Consider the following 20,990-nt stretch of genomic DNA (forward strand, 5'->3'; position numbering starts at 1 on the left):
AGGCTCCCAACTTTTCTGCTTTACCTGTAAACTGACAGCAAATTGTGCAAAATATAGCAAGTAAATGTCTGCTTCCAAGATGTTAAATAATATTCATTGATAAAAATATATTTTAGTGACTGAAGGTAAAGCACTGGCCCGATGGGGCAAGTGACAATACTTTTTACTGGCCCGAACGTCTCTCGCGCTTGCCCCGGGCCACCGGGCAGTCCTTTATGTTGAGCCCTGATGTGACTTTAACGCACGTCAGGTGACCATATCAATCGTTTTCTTTATAATTTTGCGATTTTTTTACTTTTGAAATATATGTGAGTGTATGCAAAATTGCTGTGTTTTGATTGGGCACAATTTCAATTCGCTATTACAGTTTGCGCAATTTGAAGGGTAATGGAAGCATGGCTACCGACTTTATAGAGGGCATTTGATTGGACAAAAATCTGTGTGGTGCAAGTTGAGTTATCAATACTTTTGGTCCATTTATCCTGTAGAGAGAGGCCGTTCAAAACTTTTTTATTTTACTCATCAAAACTTTGGAATAACACAAATATAACTTTGGGAATAAAACTTTGGGAATTATGCTTTGACTAAAAGCATCCAAAATTTCTTATATTCTTCATTTTTTCTAGAATTTGCAAAATCTGACTTTTACCATTTTATCTCTCAACTTCTTGAGGTCTCAGTCTGAGATGTTTTTAAACATAATTAAAAGAATTTCCATTTTTTTCTTACCCCTTATTGGCGGCTTTTTCTTCATTATTTAGCCTTTTTTATTTCATTTTTGTAATAATAAATTTTTCTAATGAAAAATTTATTATATCAGCACAATTATACTTTTGTAATAGTTTAGTAATTTCAGACATTAAAAAGTTTTAAGATCACCTAAAGCATTTCAGTCAAGTGACCCCTAAGCTCTTGAACAGTAATGTATATCTGCAAGAGGTTCATTGTAGATATGAACTAAAAACTATACAACTTTTAACATTTCAAAGGAAAAGCCATCACTCAATGCCATACCCTTTCTACTATACTCAGCCTTTATTTCCGGACCAACACTAAATCTCTATATTCAAAGCAGTACCTTCCTATTTGCCATAATGGGTGGCCCAGGATTTTCTAATTGTGAATCAGTCCAAGCTCTTGGAAGTTTGTGTGAAATCCTATAGTCTCCTTAGGCATCTGTTGACTTGGCATGTAGTGGTAAATCGCAGCGAGCGTGGCAGCGTGGTTGTAATCTATAATCGGTCTCTAGCGGGTCCCTAGAGCAGTTTGACTAATGAACAGGATCGTGTTAGTGCAAAGTAATACCCTGGACTGCCAGGGCCTGTGGGAAACACATTTAATAAGAGTTAAGGTCGACATTAAATTTGGCAAAGGGGTTTGTTGTCCTATGCTGGCGTAGGCATCAAGTTCATACATACAGTAAATAGTGATTTCGGACGAACAGACAAATATGTACATACTGTATAGAAATGGACGTTATCTCTTTAACTTGACGGTTTGGATTGGGCAGTTGAAAGGGTGGCGCTCGCAGTCGGCAGGTGTTGAATGAGATAAGGACATCTCAGCCTGTGACAGGACGGAGAAGATAAAGCATAGCATAGTAAATAAATATTTCACGCTAAATCGAATACCGTAGCATTGTGGCAGTAACATTTTTGCACATCTAAGCACCACCCAAGTTTTTCAGAGTGAAAGGTTGTCTTATCCTCAGCAAATTTTAAAACACTTTTTGTCCGCTTTTCTCATTGGCGAGAGAGAGAGAGAGAGTTTTTCATCTCCACTGTTTCCATATGGCATTAGTCTTATAAAAGGTGGAGCTAGGATATCACTTTCCTGTATTGTTGCTAGGAGCTGTGGTACAATGTTTTCTTTGTGCATTGACAAAGAGCGTTGATGCCTTAAGTTTAGCTGAGTTAACAAATCCCGCAGAAGTGTATTTAAACTTCACATTTTAATAATGCAGACCTTTTTAGATACGATTTTTTCCAGATATCAATAAAAGTAGTTACTGTAAAACTATGTGCAGTGTGTAACTGAGATCAGTTGTGTTTATTGTTGTGGCAGCTGCACACCGGTCGTAACCAAGTCTCTTCAGCGAGAAGATTGTTTTGTCTCCCTGGAAACACCGTGACACAAATACACTCACGCTTGCGTCAAACAGCAGAAAACTGGTGATCTTGACCTTGATTTTTGGACCCGTTTAGTCCTAGATAACTCTTCCCTGTCATCCCATTATAGCTCGTGTTCCCATGGAGGAATAGATTTGTTTTTCTTTGACTTTTAAGAAAAGAACCAGAGGGCTGTATGATGAAGTTGCTGTTGAAAATAGAGACGTTTTCAAAAAAGTTGAATGTGTGGCTTTTAGTGGACTTTTGGTGAGTCATGGTGAGCAAACAAAAACTCCAAAGAAACCTTAAGGACCAAAACAAAGAGAAACTTTTGTGAAACTTTCCCCGAGCCGCAAAAGTGAACTTTGACTGTTTTTCCACGTTTGTTTACTTCCTTGTGCATTGGATACAGGTATTTTATGGGCATGCAAATTTTAGATAGATAGGTACTTCCTCTTTATTTGACACAAATGGTTAGGAAAAGTAAAAAAAAAATAAAGCTACAGATTTAATATGACCAAATTGGCACTTAATGGTGCTTGAAAAAACTAACATCACTTTTATTACACAGACCCATTTTTAGGAACAAGAGCCAGAAACCCAAGACTAGAAACTCTTTCCTAGACAGCAGACGACCTCGTGCCGGATCTGCACTGAAGATCCGATATGGATCCGGCCAAGAGTCGTCTGCTGTTTGGAATGTTGACTTGGGTCAGTAAACAACACCCTAGCCCACAACAAGAACACCCTAGCAACAGCAAAGTAGTGACAATATCAGAGGTCTTTAACCTTTTTCAGGCTAAGGACCCCTTAATGGATTGATGGGAGGAACAGGGACCCCAGTACATGTTATAAATTAAAACTGGATTTACATAGTTTGTTATAATGGTTGCTTCCAGTGTTGGGAAAAGTTACTTTTAAAAGTAATGCATTACAATATTAAGTTACTCCCCCAAAAAGTAACTAATTGCGTTACTTAGTTACTTTTTATGGAAATAATACTTGCATTACTTTAAGTTACTTTTGCATTACTTTTTTTACTTGGCTGAGGTTTGATCTCTTTCAGGCCTTGCAGGTGTTTTGAGAAGTTCTGCATTCGGAAATCGCATATTTCCATCGCAAAAATGTCGAGCTCTGGTCTGCAATCTCTGTTTATGATTCAAACTGTTTCCGCTTAGGCGCGCACGCATAAGAGTGCGTAGTTCTACGTGACTACATTCAATTTAATTCAGTATATACTTTTATATCAAATTAATTAAACTGAAAATTAACTCAAATTACTTTTAAAAAAAGTAACAAATATTAATGTGTACATTTATAAAGTAATGCGTTACTTTACTCGTTACTTCAGAAAAGTAATATTATTATGTAATGCACGTTACTTGTAATGCGTTACCCTCAACACTGCATAGTCTTACATAACATTTTAATTTGAATGAATAGATTTTTAACAAGGGAACTTTATGCTCTGCTCTGTTTTATTGTTTATTATTAGCCTATTACTGCATTTTTGTTTGATGCCTTATTTCATTTTTCCAAAATTGAATTCAGACAATATTTGACGGACCCCCCAGTAGTGCCACCGTGGACCCCCAGTTTAAAATGTAAATCTGTGTGTGTACATGCATTCCTGTAGCTCAATTGGTATAGCAGCAGTGCAATGCAAAGGTCATGGGTTTGATCCCAGAGAACACGCATCCATACTGATAAAAATGTAAAGCTTGAATGCACAGTAATTTGCTTTGGATAAATGCACAAATGTATTCAATGTCTAAAGGGCAAACTGTTTCCCTACCCAAGACAAAATTTCTCACCATTCTCACGTCTATCAATAGCGTGGCTCCTGTACGAACATATGACCCTCCTGCAACAACAAAAAACGAGAAAGGTACACCAGCCTGTTTTCTCATAGCGACCATCTGTCTGCCCTAATTGCCCCAAGCCTTCCTTTGCTCTCTCAACATGCCCCGGCTTGTAACGTTTAAGCCATCTAAACATTCAATGACGCACAAATCTTATGAGACCTGTTCCACTAAACAGAAATGCTGAGTAATCATATGTATGTATGCATTTGGTGGACACTTTTACAGTGCATCCATACTATACATCAATTGAACCCAATTGAGTCTATAATTCAGTCTATAAATCTGTCAACCTCACTGTAATTAAACGTGCCCCCAAGACGTAACAGTCTCGTGTGCGTTTCTTCAAAAGTGCATGTGGTTGTGTTCTTCGAGAGCTTTGGCCCAGTCCTAAAATGTGGATTGCCCCCCTCCAAACCACAACTGCGCCCCCACCTCCTCTTCGCCATCCCAGGCTGCTCCTGTTACAGGAAGCCCAGCCCTGTCACTGATTCCATGCTGGCATTTTTCCCAGGATACCCCTCCCCCCGCCACCGATCCCCTTTTCTCTTTGACCCCCCTCCATCCTCAGCCCCTCCCCCATCCAGACCCCATTCGCTCCTGTTCTCTGCCAGTTTCCCAAGATAAACAAAGACTTCAGTTTGTCTGGGCTCCGGCAGGGGTCAAACGCAATGAATGCCGGGGCCACGGTGAGGGCCCTTTTCTCTCTGTTCCTTTAAAAGGGCACTGCTGATCTGTCTTTGTGATTCGGCTGTGGGGGGAGGGCCGCCAAGTCATTGTAAAGAAGTTTCAACCTTCTAACTGCTTTGTGGTTATAAATTTCAGTTCCCTGTTTACTTCTTTTGCACACTACAGGCGTAGTTTCCCTGTTTATTTTACGAGCTCTCGTACGAACATCAATTCTGAGTTAATTCCTATTTTGTCGTTCCCCAATCGGATCTCTTTAAAAACATTTTTCGCATGCCATGCCGGCAGGCTGGTGAGAGTTTATGTTGGTGTTTACTTTCCACGAGCGAGTGGCTTGCGGCAGGAAACGGCATCTGATCTTTCAGCAGATGGTTCAGTGTTTCTGATTATGTTCGGTAATGCGCGCGCAAAGCTGATTTGAATGGACAATGACTCTTAAGTCGTGGCGTGAATCTGCACATATCAGTTAGCACAAAACTCACCAACATACTTGAAGATTTATTTACTAGGTCAAGATTCTTGAGCATTGAGTGCGCACTATACAACAACATGTTTTTGGTGTTTAACCTGAATACTAGGTGGATGAGTAACAGCCCTACTGTTTAAAGTTCAAAACATTGTGGAGATTGATTAGATCATTGATGAATCGCTTCATAGGTCACTACATTCGATGTCTCAGCTTGGAGATATCCATCTTGTTGAATGAGCGGCAGAAAGATTTCCTGACTTTCTGTTTGTCAGGAACAAAAGAACTGCTGGGGTTGATCTTGTCTCTACTTGTATCCAGGCTGGTGTTTTGTTCAGGCATCTTTCCGCCCCACTCTTTGGTGAAGGGTTGGACTGACCACATTACATCGAGACACCACATGGCTCTTAAAACCCAATAAATCACCTCAAGAGCTAAAAAAGATTCATTGACTCCCTTATCTTTATTGCTCGATTGCACGTTCCGTGTTAACTGTTAGGTCACTAGCATACCTGTGGTTAGTTATTTCAACAAACCCCTAAAGACTACCATTTAAGGAGGGACCCGAGCCATATCTACAGACCGGAATGCCATAAAGGGTTCCTAAAATATTCTTCAACTGCAGGAAACATTTTCACAACTTTGCTATTCCTCCCACCCCCTTCCTTCCAGGACACAGGAATGCAGAGAGAGGCCAGTCAGGAGAGGACAGCTGTATGTGTTTAACTTCGACCATGCACGCAATCGTACGCTCTCTAATGTGTCTGTTGCATCGCATGCATATAAAAACATTTACAAGCATGCTTTCAGTACAGTTGTTTGGGGGGATATCTCTGTACGGTATATCAATGCCATAAGATTTGATTTGAAGGACTAATGTATCCGAAATCAGATCTCAGGCCACATCCTATATGTTTCTGTTGCGGTCAGATGACTCACCCTGTATGGCAGGGATTCTGATGACCCACATTTCTCAACCGAGCAGGGTGAGAGAGCAGCTTTAGTCAAGCCTTCTGGTCTTTCTCAGGGGAAAATGAGTCTATCAATAGCTGCCATGTCTGTGCGAAAGAATACGGTCAAGCCGGGCACGGAGATGATCTATAGTCAGCTTCAGGACAGGAATACGATTTATTCATGTGACCCTGTCTGTGAAATCGAGGTTAAAGTGTCATAATCTCATTTTGAGATTAGGAGCATCGAAGTTTGATTTCACATTGACTTCAATCTTTGACATGACCTTACTCCGTCAATATTAAAGATATCACGGCTATATTTTTACTCAATGTTCTTTGCATTACGTAGGACGATCTTATGTAGAATACAGTAGATCACAAAAAATGACTTCAGATGGGTTTCTTTGAAGGAGATCTTTGAGGAGATGGACTTATAACATACATCATGGTTCCCACACATGTCAATCTTTGACCTCCTGACTATATACATCAACTAAATATACTCATATTATAAGATTGTAGTAATAAGGAATAACTAATCCACTTGATTTTTCAGGTTCTCATGTTATTAGTTTCGATGACTGTTACCGCATAAATACATCTGTCATAACATTTACATATTACACAACTGACTCATTTTCTCCTTAATAGGCCTACATTTCACAAGTACTCTTGCGAAATTAACTTTTTTTGTGAACGTTAGGTCATGATTTTCATCATCCTAACATATGATTGGACTAATAATCTAGGAATGAAAAAGTCGATGAGTCTATCATGACTGTGTTGTCTTGTAAGAACTAGTCATGTCATGCTGGATATCTGGGAGCACGAAAAGACTCGGTCTGCAGTCTGTACTGTAACTAAACCTGGATGCCATGCATGCTTCAGGGACACAAAAGCTCTCTTTACAACTTGCAGTAAGAGTTTCAGTGGAACAGCAGCTGATCAGCCTGGGAATTCTTGTTCTTATCAGACTTGTTGGATCAGTTTGGTCTGACTGAATAGTTGTACAAATATGCTGAGGTATTCGAAAAAGGCGTGTTTTGGATATTAGTTACAATCTAGGTCTTGATTTTGAATTTAAGAATCAGGGTTCCCAATTAATTATAATGACTGTATAGACAGCACAGTAGTATAGCATTGCGTTAGCAGTGCCAAAGGTCATGGGTTCAATCCTAGGGAACACATATATGGATAAAAATGTATATCTTGTAATGCACTGAAAGTCGCTTTGGGCTAAAGCGTCTGAAATATGCATAAATGTTAATGTAATTCCCATGGCATTTTCAAGTCATTCATGATTTTGGATAAGGAATTTTTTAAGGGATACACTAAATGAGTTTATATTAACTAGTTTAAATAAAAATATTCAAGTGGGATGAATCAAGCTTTTTAAGGATTACATCAGGCAAAAATATATCCTTAAGGTATGGACAAAATTGCATTCTGACGTCATTTGGGGTCTATTATGTCATACTTGGATGTTTATATTATATATCATGATACACAGGCCTTCATTTAAAGACCTTTAGTGATAAGAAAGGAAAGAACAAATCCATATAATTTCACAATATTTTAATACGTGAGCACCACGTAAATTGTCATGATGGCAAATACCAAAATACATAGATTCAGAATGCAACATGGTAAACAATATGTACACACATTGAATATTACAAAATATACAGGTCTTTATAAAACAAAGACAATGGCAAAAGTCTCAAAAGTTTGCTGTGGTCAACCATGAATCAGTCCAGTTGGTCTAGTCAGCATAACACTTTTGCATATGTCGTAACACCACAATTCCCTTGCATGGCTTTTTGAGTCTGAATAAGAGTCTAACACTTCAATTCGTATGCAGTGATGTCAGAAACTGTAATCCCATGAAGTAGCACCAGTATTCATGTGATCTTCATGCCCAGACACGTTCACGGGCCAAACTGAGCTTGTAGCACCACCAAAGTCTTCAGGCCGGGAAGTCCCACGCCTCACCACGTGTTACAAATGCTTTCAGGCTAACCCGGATGAGAAGGTACAGTAACTTCGCCACGCGTGGCTACTTTTAGAGTCAGAAAGCCACTATTGCTGTACTCCACGGGTTTAAGTTTTTAAGCATTTGGTCACAACATATTTGTCCCGACCCTGAGTCACTGTCGTCCGCCTCAGCCTCCGGTTTAGCGGCGTCCTTGCTGAGAAGTCCCGAGAAACCGGAGCCAAAAATCGTTATGAGGTTGGACACGTTGCCCGTTTCCATTTTCTCGCCTTCGTCGCCCTCGCTCGCGCTTGAGGAAGTAACTTTGGTCCGTTTCTGAGGCGCGTCGTCGGACTTCGACTCTTCCGCGCTTCTTTTCCTGTTTAAACAAACGTGCGTTTTCTGCGGTTCGCGTGATTCCCCTTGCGTATTGTCTGAGGGAGTTGTCTGGCTTTGCTTGATGATATCAGCCGCCGATAACGTTTCAGATGAAGCGCTGTTATCCGGGTTTGATGATAAGTTTTGGTTTCGATCTTCAGATAAAACGTCCGATTTAACCTCATTGTCGTGTTTTTCCTCAACCGTTTCGTTTATCTGAGGCTCGTCGTTTTGTCTGGTTTCCTCTGGTCTCTCTGCCGGCTCACATTCCTCCGATGCGGGCGGGAATTTCTCCCGCTCTGAGTCCATAAGGTCCCATTCCTTTGCCTCGTTCTGTGCGTTCAGACACGCGCCGCTGTAGTAGTCGCTCAGGTAAACCTGGCGCGCGCTGCGAAGGACCAAGGAAACCAGGAGGTTTTTGTGCAATTTAATGCCGCCTCGTTGTACGCGAGAGTTGTAGATTTTCCCCAAGGAAATACTCATAATCCGATGGGCTTCTACTTTGTATTCCATGGCCGGTGTCGATCCGGTAAAGGTCACAATTCGGGAGTACAAAGTTCGCTGGGCGTTTCGGTCCGATCAGGGTTGTTTTTCTTTAGGATTGTTATTGTGAAACGGCTCAAAGTGCGAAAACACATTAGTTAGCGACGTCCAAGTGCCAAATCGTGACCTCTTCTAAAGTCATGTAGAAAAATCGTCCAACTATTGTGGTTTTAAAAATGACAGGCGTTTAATAAATGCGAATGCCTCATTCTCATTAATAAAACAAAAAGCTGCGTTACTGGGTGAGATTACACGATTTCACAACCTTACGCATTCCCCTCAGCACCCAACAATAGTCAAGGGAGGAATGAGACCGTTTCTATTTTTAACTCGAATTTATACATCAGCGTCATCGACTACACTAGCCAATCACAGCTCTAGTTGAGTTCTGCCATCGTTGTGAATCACACCCCGCCAAACCAGCGATGGCCAATGGGCGAGCGCTATGGCGATGAGTCATATTTAAATACTAACGTGGGAGAATTGCTTAAAGGGACAGAATTGTTTTCAAGCTAAAATAGAAAATATGTTTACAATTCATTCCAAGCATTAGGTGATTTATATAGTACCGAGCTACTTTTAACCCATTTTAGGAACGTAAATGTAACGTGTGTGTATATACAGAATTTACATATGAAATACATTAATACTAATTAAATGTTCTTAAACATGTTTATTGTGTTACTCATGTATCACTAAACATTGCATATTTAAACGATTAGAGTATCATGTTTTATCTATATTAATAACAGTATTATTAATGTATTAATAACAGTTTCCGCATAACATACCGTAGTTTTGCTTGTTTTACCGTTAGGAAAAAAATGTTACTTCCCCTTTAATTTTTTTTCATCTGACTTCCTTGGCTGATGTAATGGTTTGTCTGCTACAGTCGTGTCACGTGACTCTATTGTGCAAATCCATTGCGGTGTCTGGGCAAATGTGAATGGAGCTGTTAGTTGGGGGAAGGGCAATGTTTTGTTTGAAGAAACAGTTAGCCACTGCGATCACAATGAAGAGAGTGGAGATTTGACGTTCAGTTGAAGAGGATGCTTACACATAGAGATGCTTTAATTATTGTTTTTCTTCATCATTTATAAATAATCCTTGTGCATTGGTTCGTGCGCGCGCCTGCATTATTAAGATGTAGGTCATAAACAAACCTGACAGGAAGAGCTAGATATGACGTAAGGCACTTTCAAGTGATTGTTTACTTAACGATCACAGACATAGCTTTCAAAGATTCAGATTCAGATTATGGACGTATTGGTAACCATTAAAGGCGCACTTGATACTGTAAAAAGAATACATAAATTAATATTTATTTATATTCTATTGCATGCGAATGGTGCTCAAAAGTGCCAGCTGATGCTATAATTGTACAGACTTAGAAGTAATATATACAGCTTTGGTTACTACTGTAGGTCAGACTGTTTTGTAGGTTTACATCATACATATCTACACATATGCATCAACTATCTCATCAGTGAACACAGCACTCAATGTAGACAGTCAATAAAAAGGCGATACGCTATGATGCATAATGAATGAAGCATAGTGCTTTAGAGGGCATATGTGGTGCATAGCAACACCGTTAAAGAGAAAAAAACGATTAAATTGGATTTTTATATAATATTAATTAATAAATAAATAAATTGTTTATGCGTTTGTCGTACATTGTTTTAGAAATAATGTGTTGTTTTATTATCCAAAATAATTAATTAAATACATATTTTCAGAACTATTTCATATGTGTGGAAACAAACATCAAGGATGTCTATTTGAATTATCCTATATAAATGTATACAAATAATAACAAAAATAAATCACAGTTTATCACATACATTATAACTATTGAATGTAAAAATACATCATTTATTACATATTTATAAAGCAGAATATGACTACTAAATATCCCAATCATCTTTACATTTCTGTATGTCTGTGCGTATATTAACAATTGTAACATTTATTGTGCAATATAGGAAAATGTTGCTTTGTCCTTATACAATAACTCAAAACAACGCACACAGAACGTCCGCTGTTTATTTACTGGGCAGCATGTGCGCGTGTCTAGACGCTCTATGACCCGGATGTGATTCCGCCGAGCAATGGTGGGTGAGCGGATCTGGATTGCGTCCCTCATGTAAACAACACAACACATTGCGCACTCCTTTGTTTGTTTAAGGACAGAAAACCAGCGGCGATCAGGAGCATGAGATTATCTCGCGAAAGTCGCCTCATCTGAGAAATAAACATGTCGATGGAAGATCCGTTTTTTGTGGTGAAAGGGTGAGTTTGTAGTTCAGAGATTCCGGGGGATTCCAGCTATGCGTTACTTCCAGATCTAGGTTTTAGATGAATCGGCGTATTCAGTTAAGTGTTTACGATAAACCTTTCCGATTTAAGCGGTGTATACACACAATCTGACCTATGGGTCGATTGTTACTAGTTAGTATTCGTCCAAACAGCTGTTTCGGTGGAATCGTTATCGTGTTTCCATGGCAACCGTATTTATCGATCTTTCCCACTGTTGTGTCATGTCACGAAATCCGTATTTGAAATGCTATGTTTAATCGTTTCATACTTTTGCTTTATTTGTAAATATTGCGAGATAACCCTAATGAATATTAACCATGATTTTAATATAGTAAAAGTGTAGTAACCACCATGCTTTTTGGCGGACTGGGTACCATTTGTTTAAACATAGTGTGTACTATAAATACAGTTAAAACTATGGTTTCTGTAGTAAAAACATTGTTAATTTGGAGATACCATGGTTTTACTACAGTAAAGTGATTTTTATAGGGTGATTCAATACATTGTATACATACTTAGAAAGTACCAGGTTACTTTAATGCCAAATGATTACTATATTCATATAACATGGTATGTACAACATAATTCAAAGTACCATGGTATATGTCAAAACCATGGTAAAATACCATATAATAATATTTCTCATACTATTGCTTTCCAAAGACGAATTTTTGTATTTTTTATCGATTTTGTAATTCTCTTTGGATAAACATGCCTGCTAAATGTAAATGCCCCATGCCAAAAAACGCAGTTTAATGCTGTGTTCACACCAGCCGCGGTAGAGGCGTCAAGTGATTTTAATGTTAAGTCAATGTGAAGACGCGTTGACACGCATCTGGAGGTCTCACGGTGCAAATGCTCATTTGCCCGTCTAGTTTGCGCGAATGGCGCGAAATTGAGCGTTGCCGCAGGAAACGTCCGAGTTGAAAATGTTTAACTTTGGCGGAAAAACGTGCAGCGTTAACCAATCAGGAGCCTGCTCTAGTAGTGACGTGATTACAAGAAGCGAGCGGAGTCACAGAAGCCCCTCCCATGACGCGAATTTCCGCGTGAATTCGTCATCGAGACATGAAGCGAGTAAATTTAAAATGTTCAAGCGGCAAACTAGACGCGGTAGACGCGAATTTGACACCTCAAACACGGCTGGTGTGAACCCACGGTAAGACTGTGGTTGGATAGTGCAGATTAAGCGGGGCAGTATTATCCCCTTCTGACATCACAAGGGGAGCAGAGAATGGTTTACCAAAACTAATTTACTGGGTTAATCTTTTACACATTTTCTAGGTTGATAGAAGCACTGGGGACCCAATTATAGCACTTTAAGATCTCTCATGTGTACATGTTTTGACTTAATATAATATATTATTTATGTATATTCGATTGTTTTTATCACAGGGAGGTGCAGAAGGCCGTGAACAACGCTCAAGGGCTTTACCAAAGATGGATGGAGTTATCACAGGACCCGGGTGGTGCCACCAAGGAGGAAGTTGACTGGACCACCAATGAGCTGCGAAACAGCTTGAGGTCCATTGAATGGGACCTGGAGGATCTGGATGAGACCATCAATATCCTTACAAGTTCTGATATTAAGGGGAAACTACACTTTTCTGGGAGGTATGCTCATTTTCCAGCTCCCCTAGAGTAAAACATTTTTTTCACCGTTTTGGAATCAGCTGATCTCCGGGTCTGGTGGTACCACTTTTAGCATAGCTTAGCACAATACATTGAATCTAATTAGACCATTAGCATTGCGGTAAAAAATAAAGCGTTTCGATATTTTTCCTATTTAGAACTTGACTCTTCTGTAGTTACATCGTGTACTAAGACCGACAGAAAATTAAAAGCTGCGATTTTCTAAGCAGATATGGCTAGGAACTATACTCTCATTCTGGCATAATAATCAAGGACTTTGCTGTTGTAAAATGGCATGATTATTACGCCAGTTTTAGAGTATAGTTCCTATCCATATCTGCCTAGAAAATCGCAACTTTTATTTTTCTGTCGGTCTTAGTACACGATGTAACTACAGAAGAGTCGAGTTATAAATAGAAAAAATATTCAAACTCTTTGGTTATTTTTTAGCGCGATGCTAATGGTCTAATCAGATTCAATGGATTATGCTAAACTATGCTAAAAGTGCTAGCGCCAGACCCGGAGATCAGCTGAATGGATTCCAAAACGGTAAGAATCAGGTGTTTAACTCTAGGGGAGCTGGAAAATCAGCGTATTTTCAAAAAAAGTGGAGTGTTCCTTTAAGTATAAACCTGGTAATCATTTGGGTATTACATATGTTTTATCTAATAGTTGTGTAGCTTTAACTTCAGATGCAAGTATTGTGGAGTCTAATCCAAAGAAGTTCAATCTGGATATGATGGAGCTGGCCAAGAGAAAAGCTTTCATTACTAGTACACGGCAAACAGTCAAGGTACACACACTTAAGCGACATGCAACTCTAAACCAGTGTTTATGTAAACATCCCATATATTGTGTTGTATTTCTTTGTTTTTCCAGGAACTGAAAGACCACATGACTAGTCCAGCAGGCATTTCGGTGTCAGAGAAGAAGAATCGACAGGTTTGTATCGTCTTAAGATGACAGAAGTCAAGATACAAATTAAATAATCATGTAACAGTAGATTCTCGTTTTCCTTACTAGACTTTGATGGGGGACGCTGGGTCCCGTGGCCCAATCTGGCAACCTAGTAGTGATAAGTACACTAGACTTGATAATGAGCTGCAGTCTGCAAACTCCCAGTTCATTGATGATCAACAGAATCAGCAACAGGTACATACATTGTTTATATTTATTTAGGCATTACAGGTAACCTTTGTGTGTAATAATGTGATCAATATATGTCAACAGATCATTGCGGAAAAGCAAGACGAGCAATTAGAGCTGGTGTCAGGAACCATCGGCGTCCTGAAGAACATGTCTCAAAGGATCGGTCAAGAACTAGATGAGCAGGCTGTGTAAGTCAGATGAATTTCACAGTAAAGTATGCTCAAATCTGTTAATGTATTGGGCCCTAGGTGCATACTAGTGCTATAGGGCTTTGGGGATCATCGGGCATCTAATGTTTTTGGGGGTCACACCACTAGGGTGAGGTTGGTAACTTTTAAATCCTTCTGGATAAATTTTGACTCTATCCGGCCTGTTTTCAGGATGCTAGATGACTTTTCACACGAGATGGACAACACTCACTCTAGGATGGATAATGTTATGAAGAAACTGGCTAAGGTTTCTCACATGACCAGTGGTAAGTGATACAATGGAAGCCCTTACTAGTTGTACAGTGGACGTGCTTGGTTGACTGTCTCACATGGTTAGAGGCATGTGGTTGAAGTTTCTCAAAAAGTCTTCACTGGCCACTGAGCTGAAACGTCTCATTTAAATATCCGCCACTTTTATAAAAACCCATTTTGAGTCTTTTTAAACATTAGTAATTGACGCATTGGTTCTTATTTTTACTGAATTCAGAAAGTTTCCATTTATGCATAAAAGAAAAGAAACCATGATGAATTTCTTGCTAAGACCCCTTGACTAAACCTGACACTGTCCCTTGTAATGCAAAATATGATGATAGCAGGAAACCAAACTTCCTTGCTTGCTTGAGCGACCAAGAATTACATCTAATTTTAACAACGCACTGTGAGAATATTTGAAGAGTTTGGTTCCAAAAGCAATATATCCATTTTGACTAAATTCGGTAAAAACGTGTTTTCTATACCAAGAAAGTGATGAAAACCAATATTTTCTGTTACAAACGTTCACATAGCATCTTTAGGTTATAAAAACATAAAATATTCAGATCCATAATTTGTTTTTTAAAGATTTATTATAAAAACTGAATTTTTTTCCGCAAAATGCAATAAATCCATGACTTTTTTCTCAAAATGCTATAAATCTATTGAATCAATATATAAATGTGCATTCATCTTTGCCATGTTATTTTCATTTAGTTGACTAGTGGTATACAGTGATTAAAAAAATAAACATTAATGGCATTAATCAAAACACTTACTTGTCATATTAAGAACACTGTCAATTCTGCTGTCATTCTTGGGATGTCGTCGCTGAACTTGAACCACCACAGGTTTATCAATGCCATCAAAGTTGTTTGTTTGTTGATCACTAAGTACAAAGAAGTCGAGGAAAACTAGGATTCTGTGTGTATTCAACGTGTTTACAATGCGTGGAATGGTGCGCTGTGATTGGTTGAGCGCATTTATTGCATTCTGCAGAGAAGGAGTATTGGCGTTTATCGCGTTTTGGGAAAAAAGGGAGAAAATGTGACAGAATAACACGGCGGATATTGGATTTTGCGTAAAATTAAGAATTTACTTTTTAATACTGACCTGATACAATACTGAAACATTTTTTTTAAAATGGCGTTAAAGTCATAATGAAATCGAAATGAAAAACTATATATATATATATATTTTTTTTTTTTATATTGTGGTATTATTAACAAATGACTTATCTGTGAGCTTCATTATTTAAAAAAAAAATTTGTGTGTGCTCATAATCTTTAATCAAAAATGCAAATCTCCTCCCCTCCTCAAAACGATCTCTCTTCACTTCCGGTCATATGGTATGGCAGGTGGGAGAGGTCCGGGAGAAGATCGCAGGGATTAGCAATTAGCAACACGACCCAACTTCAAACGATCCAATCAGATCTCGATGGACAAATTCAAATCCAGACCTGCCTTACTTCACTTCAGAAGCTGTTTCATTCGGATATACGTCATCACGGGGAAAATAAGGCAATCGCTACTTCCATTTCATGGCGACTTTAAGCGTGTTTTGGAACCAAGCCTTTTTATAATAATAAAGAAAATATTTTTTTTTATCGTGTTTTTATGTTAGTTAGGTCAATTTAAATTCAAAATGTATTATTTCTCTGTAACAAAAATAAAAAATATTATTTAATTTAGAAATAAATGTATGGATTTATACATTCAAATTACTTTATGCTTATCCTTTAAAAATGACAGCATCAAGCAGTATTAAAAAGTAAATTCTTAATTTTATGCAAAATCCAAGAGCGCGTTTTTGGAACCAAAAGGTAAAGTTCACCAAAAATGAAAATTTTGTCATCATTTTCTTACATCCAAACCTGTATTAAATTTAACAAAGATATTTAAACCAAACAGTACTGGGGCACCATTCACTTCCATAGTATTATTTTTTCCTACAATGGAAGTCATTTGGTGAACTATCCCTTTAAGGTCACACCATATTACTTCCTACCTATGGTTTAGCTGTTGATAAGATCCACATATAAATGTTTTAACCCGTTTTATTGATGTTTATCCCCACAGATCGAAGACAGTGGTGTGCTATCGGCATTCTGGTGGCTATCCTTTTTGTTGTGATAATCCTCCTCATTGTTCTGTGAACAAACCACTACAGCCCTTTACCTGCATATATTCACAAACTAAGGTGCTTGGAAGGGAGAAAACAAACAAAAACATTTTCCTCTCCATCTCTATTCCATTACACTGTATTATGATGCTGCTTTATACTTTCTTTTTAGTTTCCCTATGAATAAAGAGTGTCGCAAATGTGTAAAATACTGATTACAAGTGAACAAACGAAAAACGGTTTAGAAGTAGTGAGGTAACGCAGGGTAAGTCGTGCATTTATTTTCGAATGGACCATCATTTTTAACACGAGGTTGTACGAACGTATAGCGACGTCTAGGGCTACTAAAAAAATAAATGTTTATTATCTTTACCGTGCACTACTGTAACAGTAGCTTTAGACCACTGTAAATAATCACCACTTAATATGAAGTTCTAAAGCCCCGTTCAGACCGCAAGTGACTAGCGGTAGCAGAGCAACATGATCTTATTCATTTCAGTTGAAGTGTTGGCGACTTCCTGCGACAGGAAGTGGGCGTATTTAGCGATGCAACAAAGTTGGGAAAAGTTAACTTTATGCAAATGATGACCAGAATTAGAAACGCCCCCTAACGATCCCATTAAAAGAGATGGGCGACAGACAGCGAGAAAGTTGCTAGTGGTCTGAACGGGGCGTCACATGTTAACACTGGAGAAACAGATGCTGTTTAAGCAGGTATGTTACTAATTATACTAAGTTAGCTTAAAAGTCTTTCTTTCTGTGTGCTTTGTTTACTTCGACTTATTGTGAAACATTTATTAGTGAGATTATAGTATGAAGGTTTCGGCACTTCATGAACTATGTTTTTAAACATTGAAGGTATTGTTATGAATAACTGCTCATATAGGCTAACAACTAAATCCAAAAACAGTTTACTTGTGTTTAATAGTTTGATATTATTGGATCTTTACTTTGTGAATTGCGTGACAATTGTTTGTATGATTTTTGCGTTGAAAGTCAAAAAGACGATCACTTTAGTTTTTAGGTTAAACTGAATTTGACTACGTAGTTGGATTCTGTAAAGTTTAAGTCCGTATCTAGCCAGTGCCTTAGGTGTAAGGAGGGTCGACTTGCATTTCTTTTTAAAACGCAGAGCGCTCTTGACACGACACTTGGTAGTATTTCTTATATTTTAAACAGTATCGCGTATATTCAGTTAATGCCTAGCTTCGGTCCGTTTATATTTACACTAACTCGATTTGTATTTTTACTGCTCATGCAAATGAAATCTATAAAGCAGCAGTCAATAGTATGCAAATCATTGTATTCATTTGTTGGCTTTGTCGTAAGAGCGATAATACACATATTATGTGTAAAACATGGAGCACATTTATCTTATTAGATATTTGAATGGTTTGTTTCATTTTATTTTGTTTAAATCTCTTGGAAGAGTTTTATGAAGAAATGTTTAAAAAATTGTCATATTTCACCAGAAATAACACAAAAATGTTTTGCATGAATAAAAACCTTTCACTTTTAGACATATTACGGTTTTTGCATTGTGATATGACGATTTAATGCATTTACTGTAATGAAAACAAAATCTCAGTACTTTAAAGGCAATGAATGCGAATTTACATACGATTTTATGTGTACGCGAATATACACGCACAGTCGAGCGTACAGCATTGTAAAGCATAGTTTATTTGACTCGTATATGTACACAGATGTTCGAAATACGTGCACACGTAAGTGCGCGTACAGTGCACACAAACTATTTTGATGATGATATTTGCGCTGTATCCGGACCCTCGCATATGCGTAAAAACTAAACTATAATTCTAGCTTGATGCTACGGAGCCCCTAAGGGTACATGGAGCAAAAATTAAATAAAGTTTTGTTTCGCGTGCGCATGCAAAACTAACAAGTTTAGTTTCGAAACTTTCACGTGCGCACACGATAGTTTCACGTGAGCATGCGAAACTAATCTTTAAAAAATTTTTGCGTGAGAACATAAAAGTTTCACCTGAGCACATGAAACTAAACTTTAGATTTTTTACTCCAATGTCACCTTAGGGGCTCGGTATGATAGAGAAATTATACATTTTGGAATACTTAACTAACATAAAACATGATTCGTTTTTTATTATTATTTAGGTGAAATATGACATGAGCATGGCATTAGACTTACTTTATAAATTTTACATAAACTGTATGTTTTTAAGCAATCACTCCACTCCACTGTTTTTCAATAGAGGATGAATACAGGGACTTTACAGTATTTTAACTCGATATTTTTTTGTTGGTCGATAAAATAGTGTTACATGATACCGACTCCTCTTTGTCACATGATGCGACATGTAATTTCTGATTGGTTTGAAGTATTATTGCAAATATTGCTCTGTAAATTATGCAAATGTACAATATGAATAAACAGCAAGGTCACCGGTCTGCACATAAAGATCAAGGTTGTGAACGTCTGATAAACGCTGTTCTTCCTTTTTGTGTGAAATCTTGTTGTGTTTGTTTGACCCGTCTCTTTTGTTGATTTTTATCTGTTAGAAAATGTATGTAAAACAACCTTATGTTCTCCCACACCCTGCAGTTTTTGTCAATGTGTAAAATCCTAAGCCTGAATAAAAACAAATCACTAACATAATCTCTGAGTTTTTTTGTGTAACTTTATTGACAGCATCTGCGGTCTGTACTTAAATTTTTTGACTAGGCTATCAAAATGAAAGTATTTTAAATGTATTTTACAAGTTTGCTAATTCATACAAAGTGAATCGTACAATTATCACAAATTAACACTAATAAACCCCACCCCTAACTCCAACGTCACAGGGACGAAAACAGATCATACAAAACGTATAAGTGTGGTCATATGAATTAGTCACCTCTTAAAATACGTATGAATTGCTGAAAATGTATCCAAATATATTTAACATTCATGCGCATGCATAAGTATTGCCCCATAGACTTCCATTGTAATTTCCTGTTTGAATCAGAATATTGGCATTGATCGAGTGTTAGGTTGACGGTGATGGTCACCGTTTAAGCAGGAATCTATTGATCCAATAAGCCAGCGGGCAGGATGGACGGATGTAAAGAGGCCATTCAATGCTGATCTTATGACAGGTGGTGTTTTTCCTCCTCTAACCCCCCCTTATCCTTTCTTTTGTCTGGCCCAGTAATGATGAGAGATCAACACCTGAGACCGGCAACATTGAACGCCAAAAGATTATGATTGTAATCTATAGGGGTGTATAATGTCCTCTTGCATTGGGGTATTTTAGAGGTAATGTTTACACAGAAAGAACATTTTTGGAGAGGCACATTATTAGATGATTGATTTATTTAGCATATGCAGTATGAAATGTTTTTATTATGTCAATGAAAGCTGTACATAAAACATGATATGCAGTTGGTTTTGCTTAGCTGGAGCAGTTCTAAATATACATTTTGTGTGTGTGTGTGTGTGTGTGTGTCTGTATGTCTGTTCTTTGTGTGTGTGCCTGTATGATTCACCTATGTGTGTGTGTGTGTGTTTTTGTCTGTACGTGTGTGCATCTATATGACTTTATGTGTTTGTGCATGTGGGTACATATGTCTGTTTTTTGTAAGTTTGTGCGTGTGTCTGCCTGTGTTTTTGTGTTTGCCTTTATGTGTGTGTGTGTGTGTGTGTGTGTGTGTTTGTTTGTTTTGTGTGTGTTGGCCTGTATATGTTTGTTTGTGTGTGTGCGTCTGTGTCTTGTGTGTGTATATGTTTGTATGTATGTGTGTTTGTCTGTGTCTGTTTTGTTTGTGTGTATTTGTGTTTTGTCTGTTTGTTTATGTGTGTATGTATGTGCTGTAAGTTTGAGAGTCTTTGTTTTGTGTGTGCGTTTGCCTGTATGTGTTTGTGCGAGTCTGTCTTGTATGTGTGTGTGTCTTTATTTTGATTGTGTTTCTGTGTTTTGTGTGTTGTATGTTTGTGTGTCTTTGTTTGGTTTGTGTTCGCCTGTATTAGTTTGTGTGTCTGTGTTTTGTGTATGTGTGTTTGTGTGTCTTTGTTTTGTTTGTGTTCGCCTGTATTAGTTTGTGTGTCTGTGTTTTGTGTTGTATGTTTGTGTGTCTTTGTTTTGTTTGTGTTTGCCTGTATGAGTTTGTGTGTCTGTGTTTTGTGTATGTGTGTTGTATGTTTGTGTGTCTTTGTTTTGTGTGTGTTTGCCTGTATGTGTTTGCGTGTGTCTCTGTGTGTATGGTTTTATTTGTGTTTTTGCCTGTGAGTGTTTGTGTGTGTCTTGTTGTGTATGTGTGTGTTTGTGTGTCTTTGTTTAGTTTGTGTTTGCCTGTATTAGTTTGTGTGTCTGTGTTTTA

The 20,990-nt window shown here is 38.0% G+C and overlaps 3 protein-coding genes across 3 annotated transcripts in view; 1 reads left to right on the forward strand and 2 right to left on the reverse strand.

The window, feature by feature from the left end:
• Positions 1-1,453: 1,453 nt before the first annotated feature.
• The window catches only part of kiaa1614 (KIAA1614 ortholog), a 49,338-nt gene continuing 29,801 nt past the window's right edge, over positions 1,454-20,990 (reverse strand). The window contains exon 12 of the mRNA XM_055218424.2: positions 1,454-1,566. Within this exon, the coding sequence (XP_055074399.2) occupies positions 1,562-1,566 (5 nt within the window). The 3' untranslated portion in view covers positions 1,454-1,561. The remainder of the gene's footprint in view (positions 1,567-20,990) is intronic.
• ier5 (immediate early response 5) lies at positions 7,637-9,288 on the reverse strand. Its single transcript, XM_055218439.2, has one exon. The coding sequence runs from the start codon at positions 8,937-8,939 to the stop codon at positions 8,145-8,147; it is 795 nt and encodes a 264-aa protein (XP_055074414.1). The 5' UTR covers positions 8,940-9,288; the 3' UTR covers positions 7,637-8,144.
• On the forward strand, positions 11,053-19,290 carry stx6 (syntaxin 6). Its single transcript, XM_055218440.2, has 8 exons — positions 11,053-11,261; positions 12,684-12,852; positions 13,618-13,713; positions 13,800-13,862; positions 13,944-14,072; positions 14,151-14,257; positions 14,450-14,544; positions 16,610-19,290. The coding sequence occupies exons 1-8, from the start codon at positions 11,227-11,229 to the stop codon at positions 16,684-16,686; spliced, it is 771 nt and encodes a 256-aa protein (XP_055074415.2). The 5' UTR covers positions 11,053-11,226; the 3' UTR covers positions 16,687-19,290.

This window comes from Misgurnus anguillicaudatus, chromosome 23 (assembly GCF_027580225.2).
Source record: "Misgurnus anguillicaudatus chromosome 23, ASM2758022v2, whole genome shotgun sequence".
Classification (NCBI taxonomy): Eukaryota; Metazoa; Chordata; class Actinopteri; order Cypriniformes; family Cobitidae; genus Misgurnus; species Misgurnus anguillicaudatus.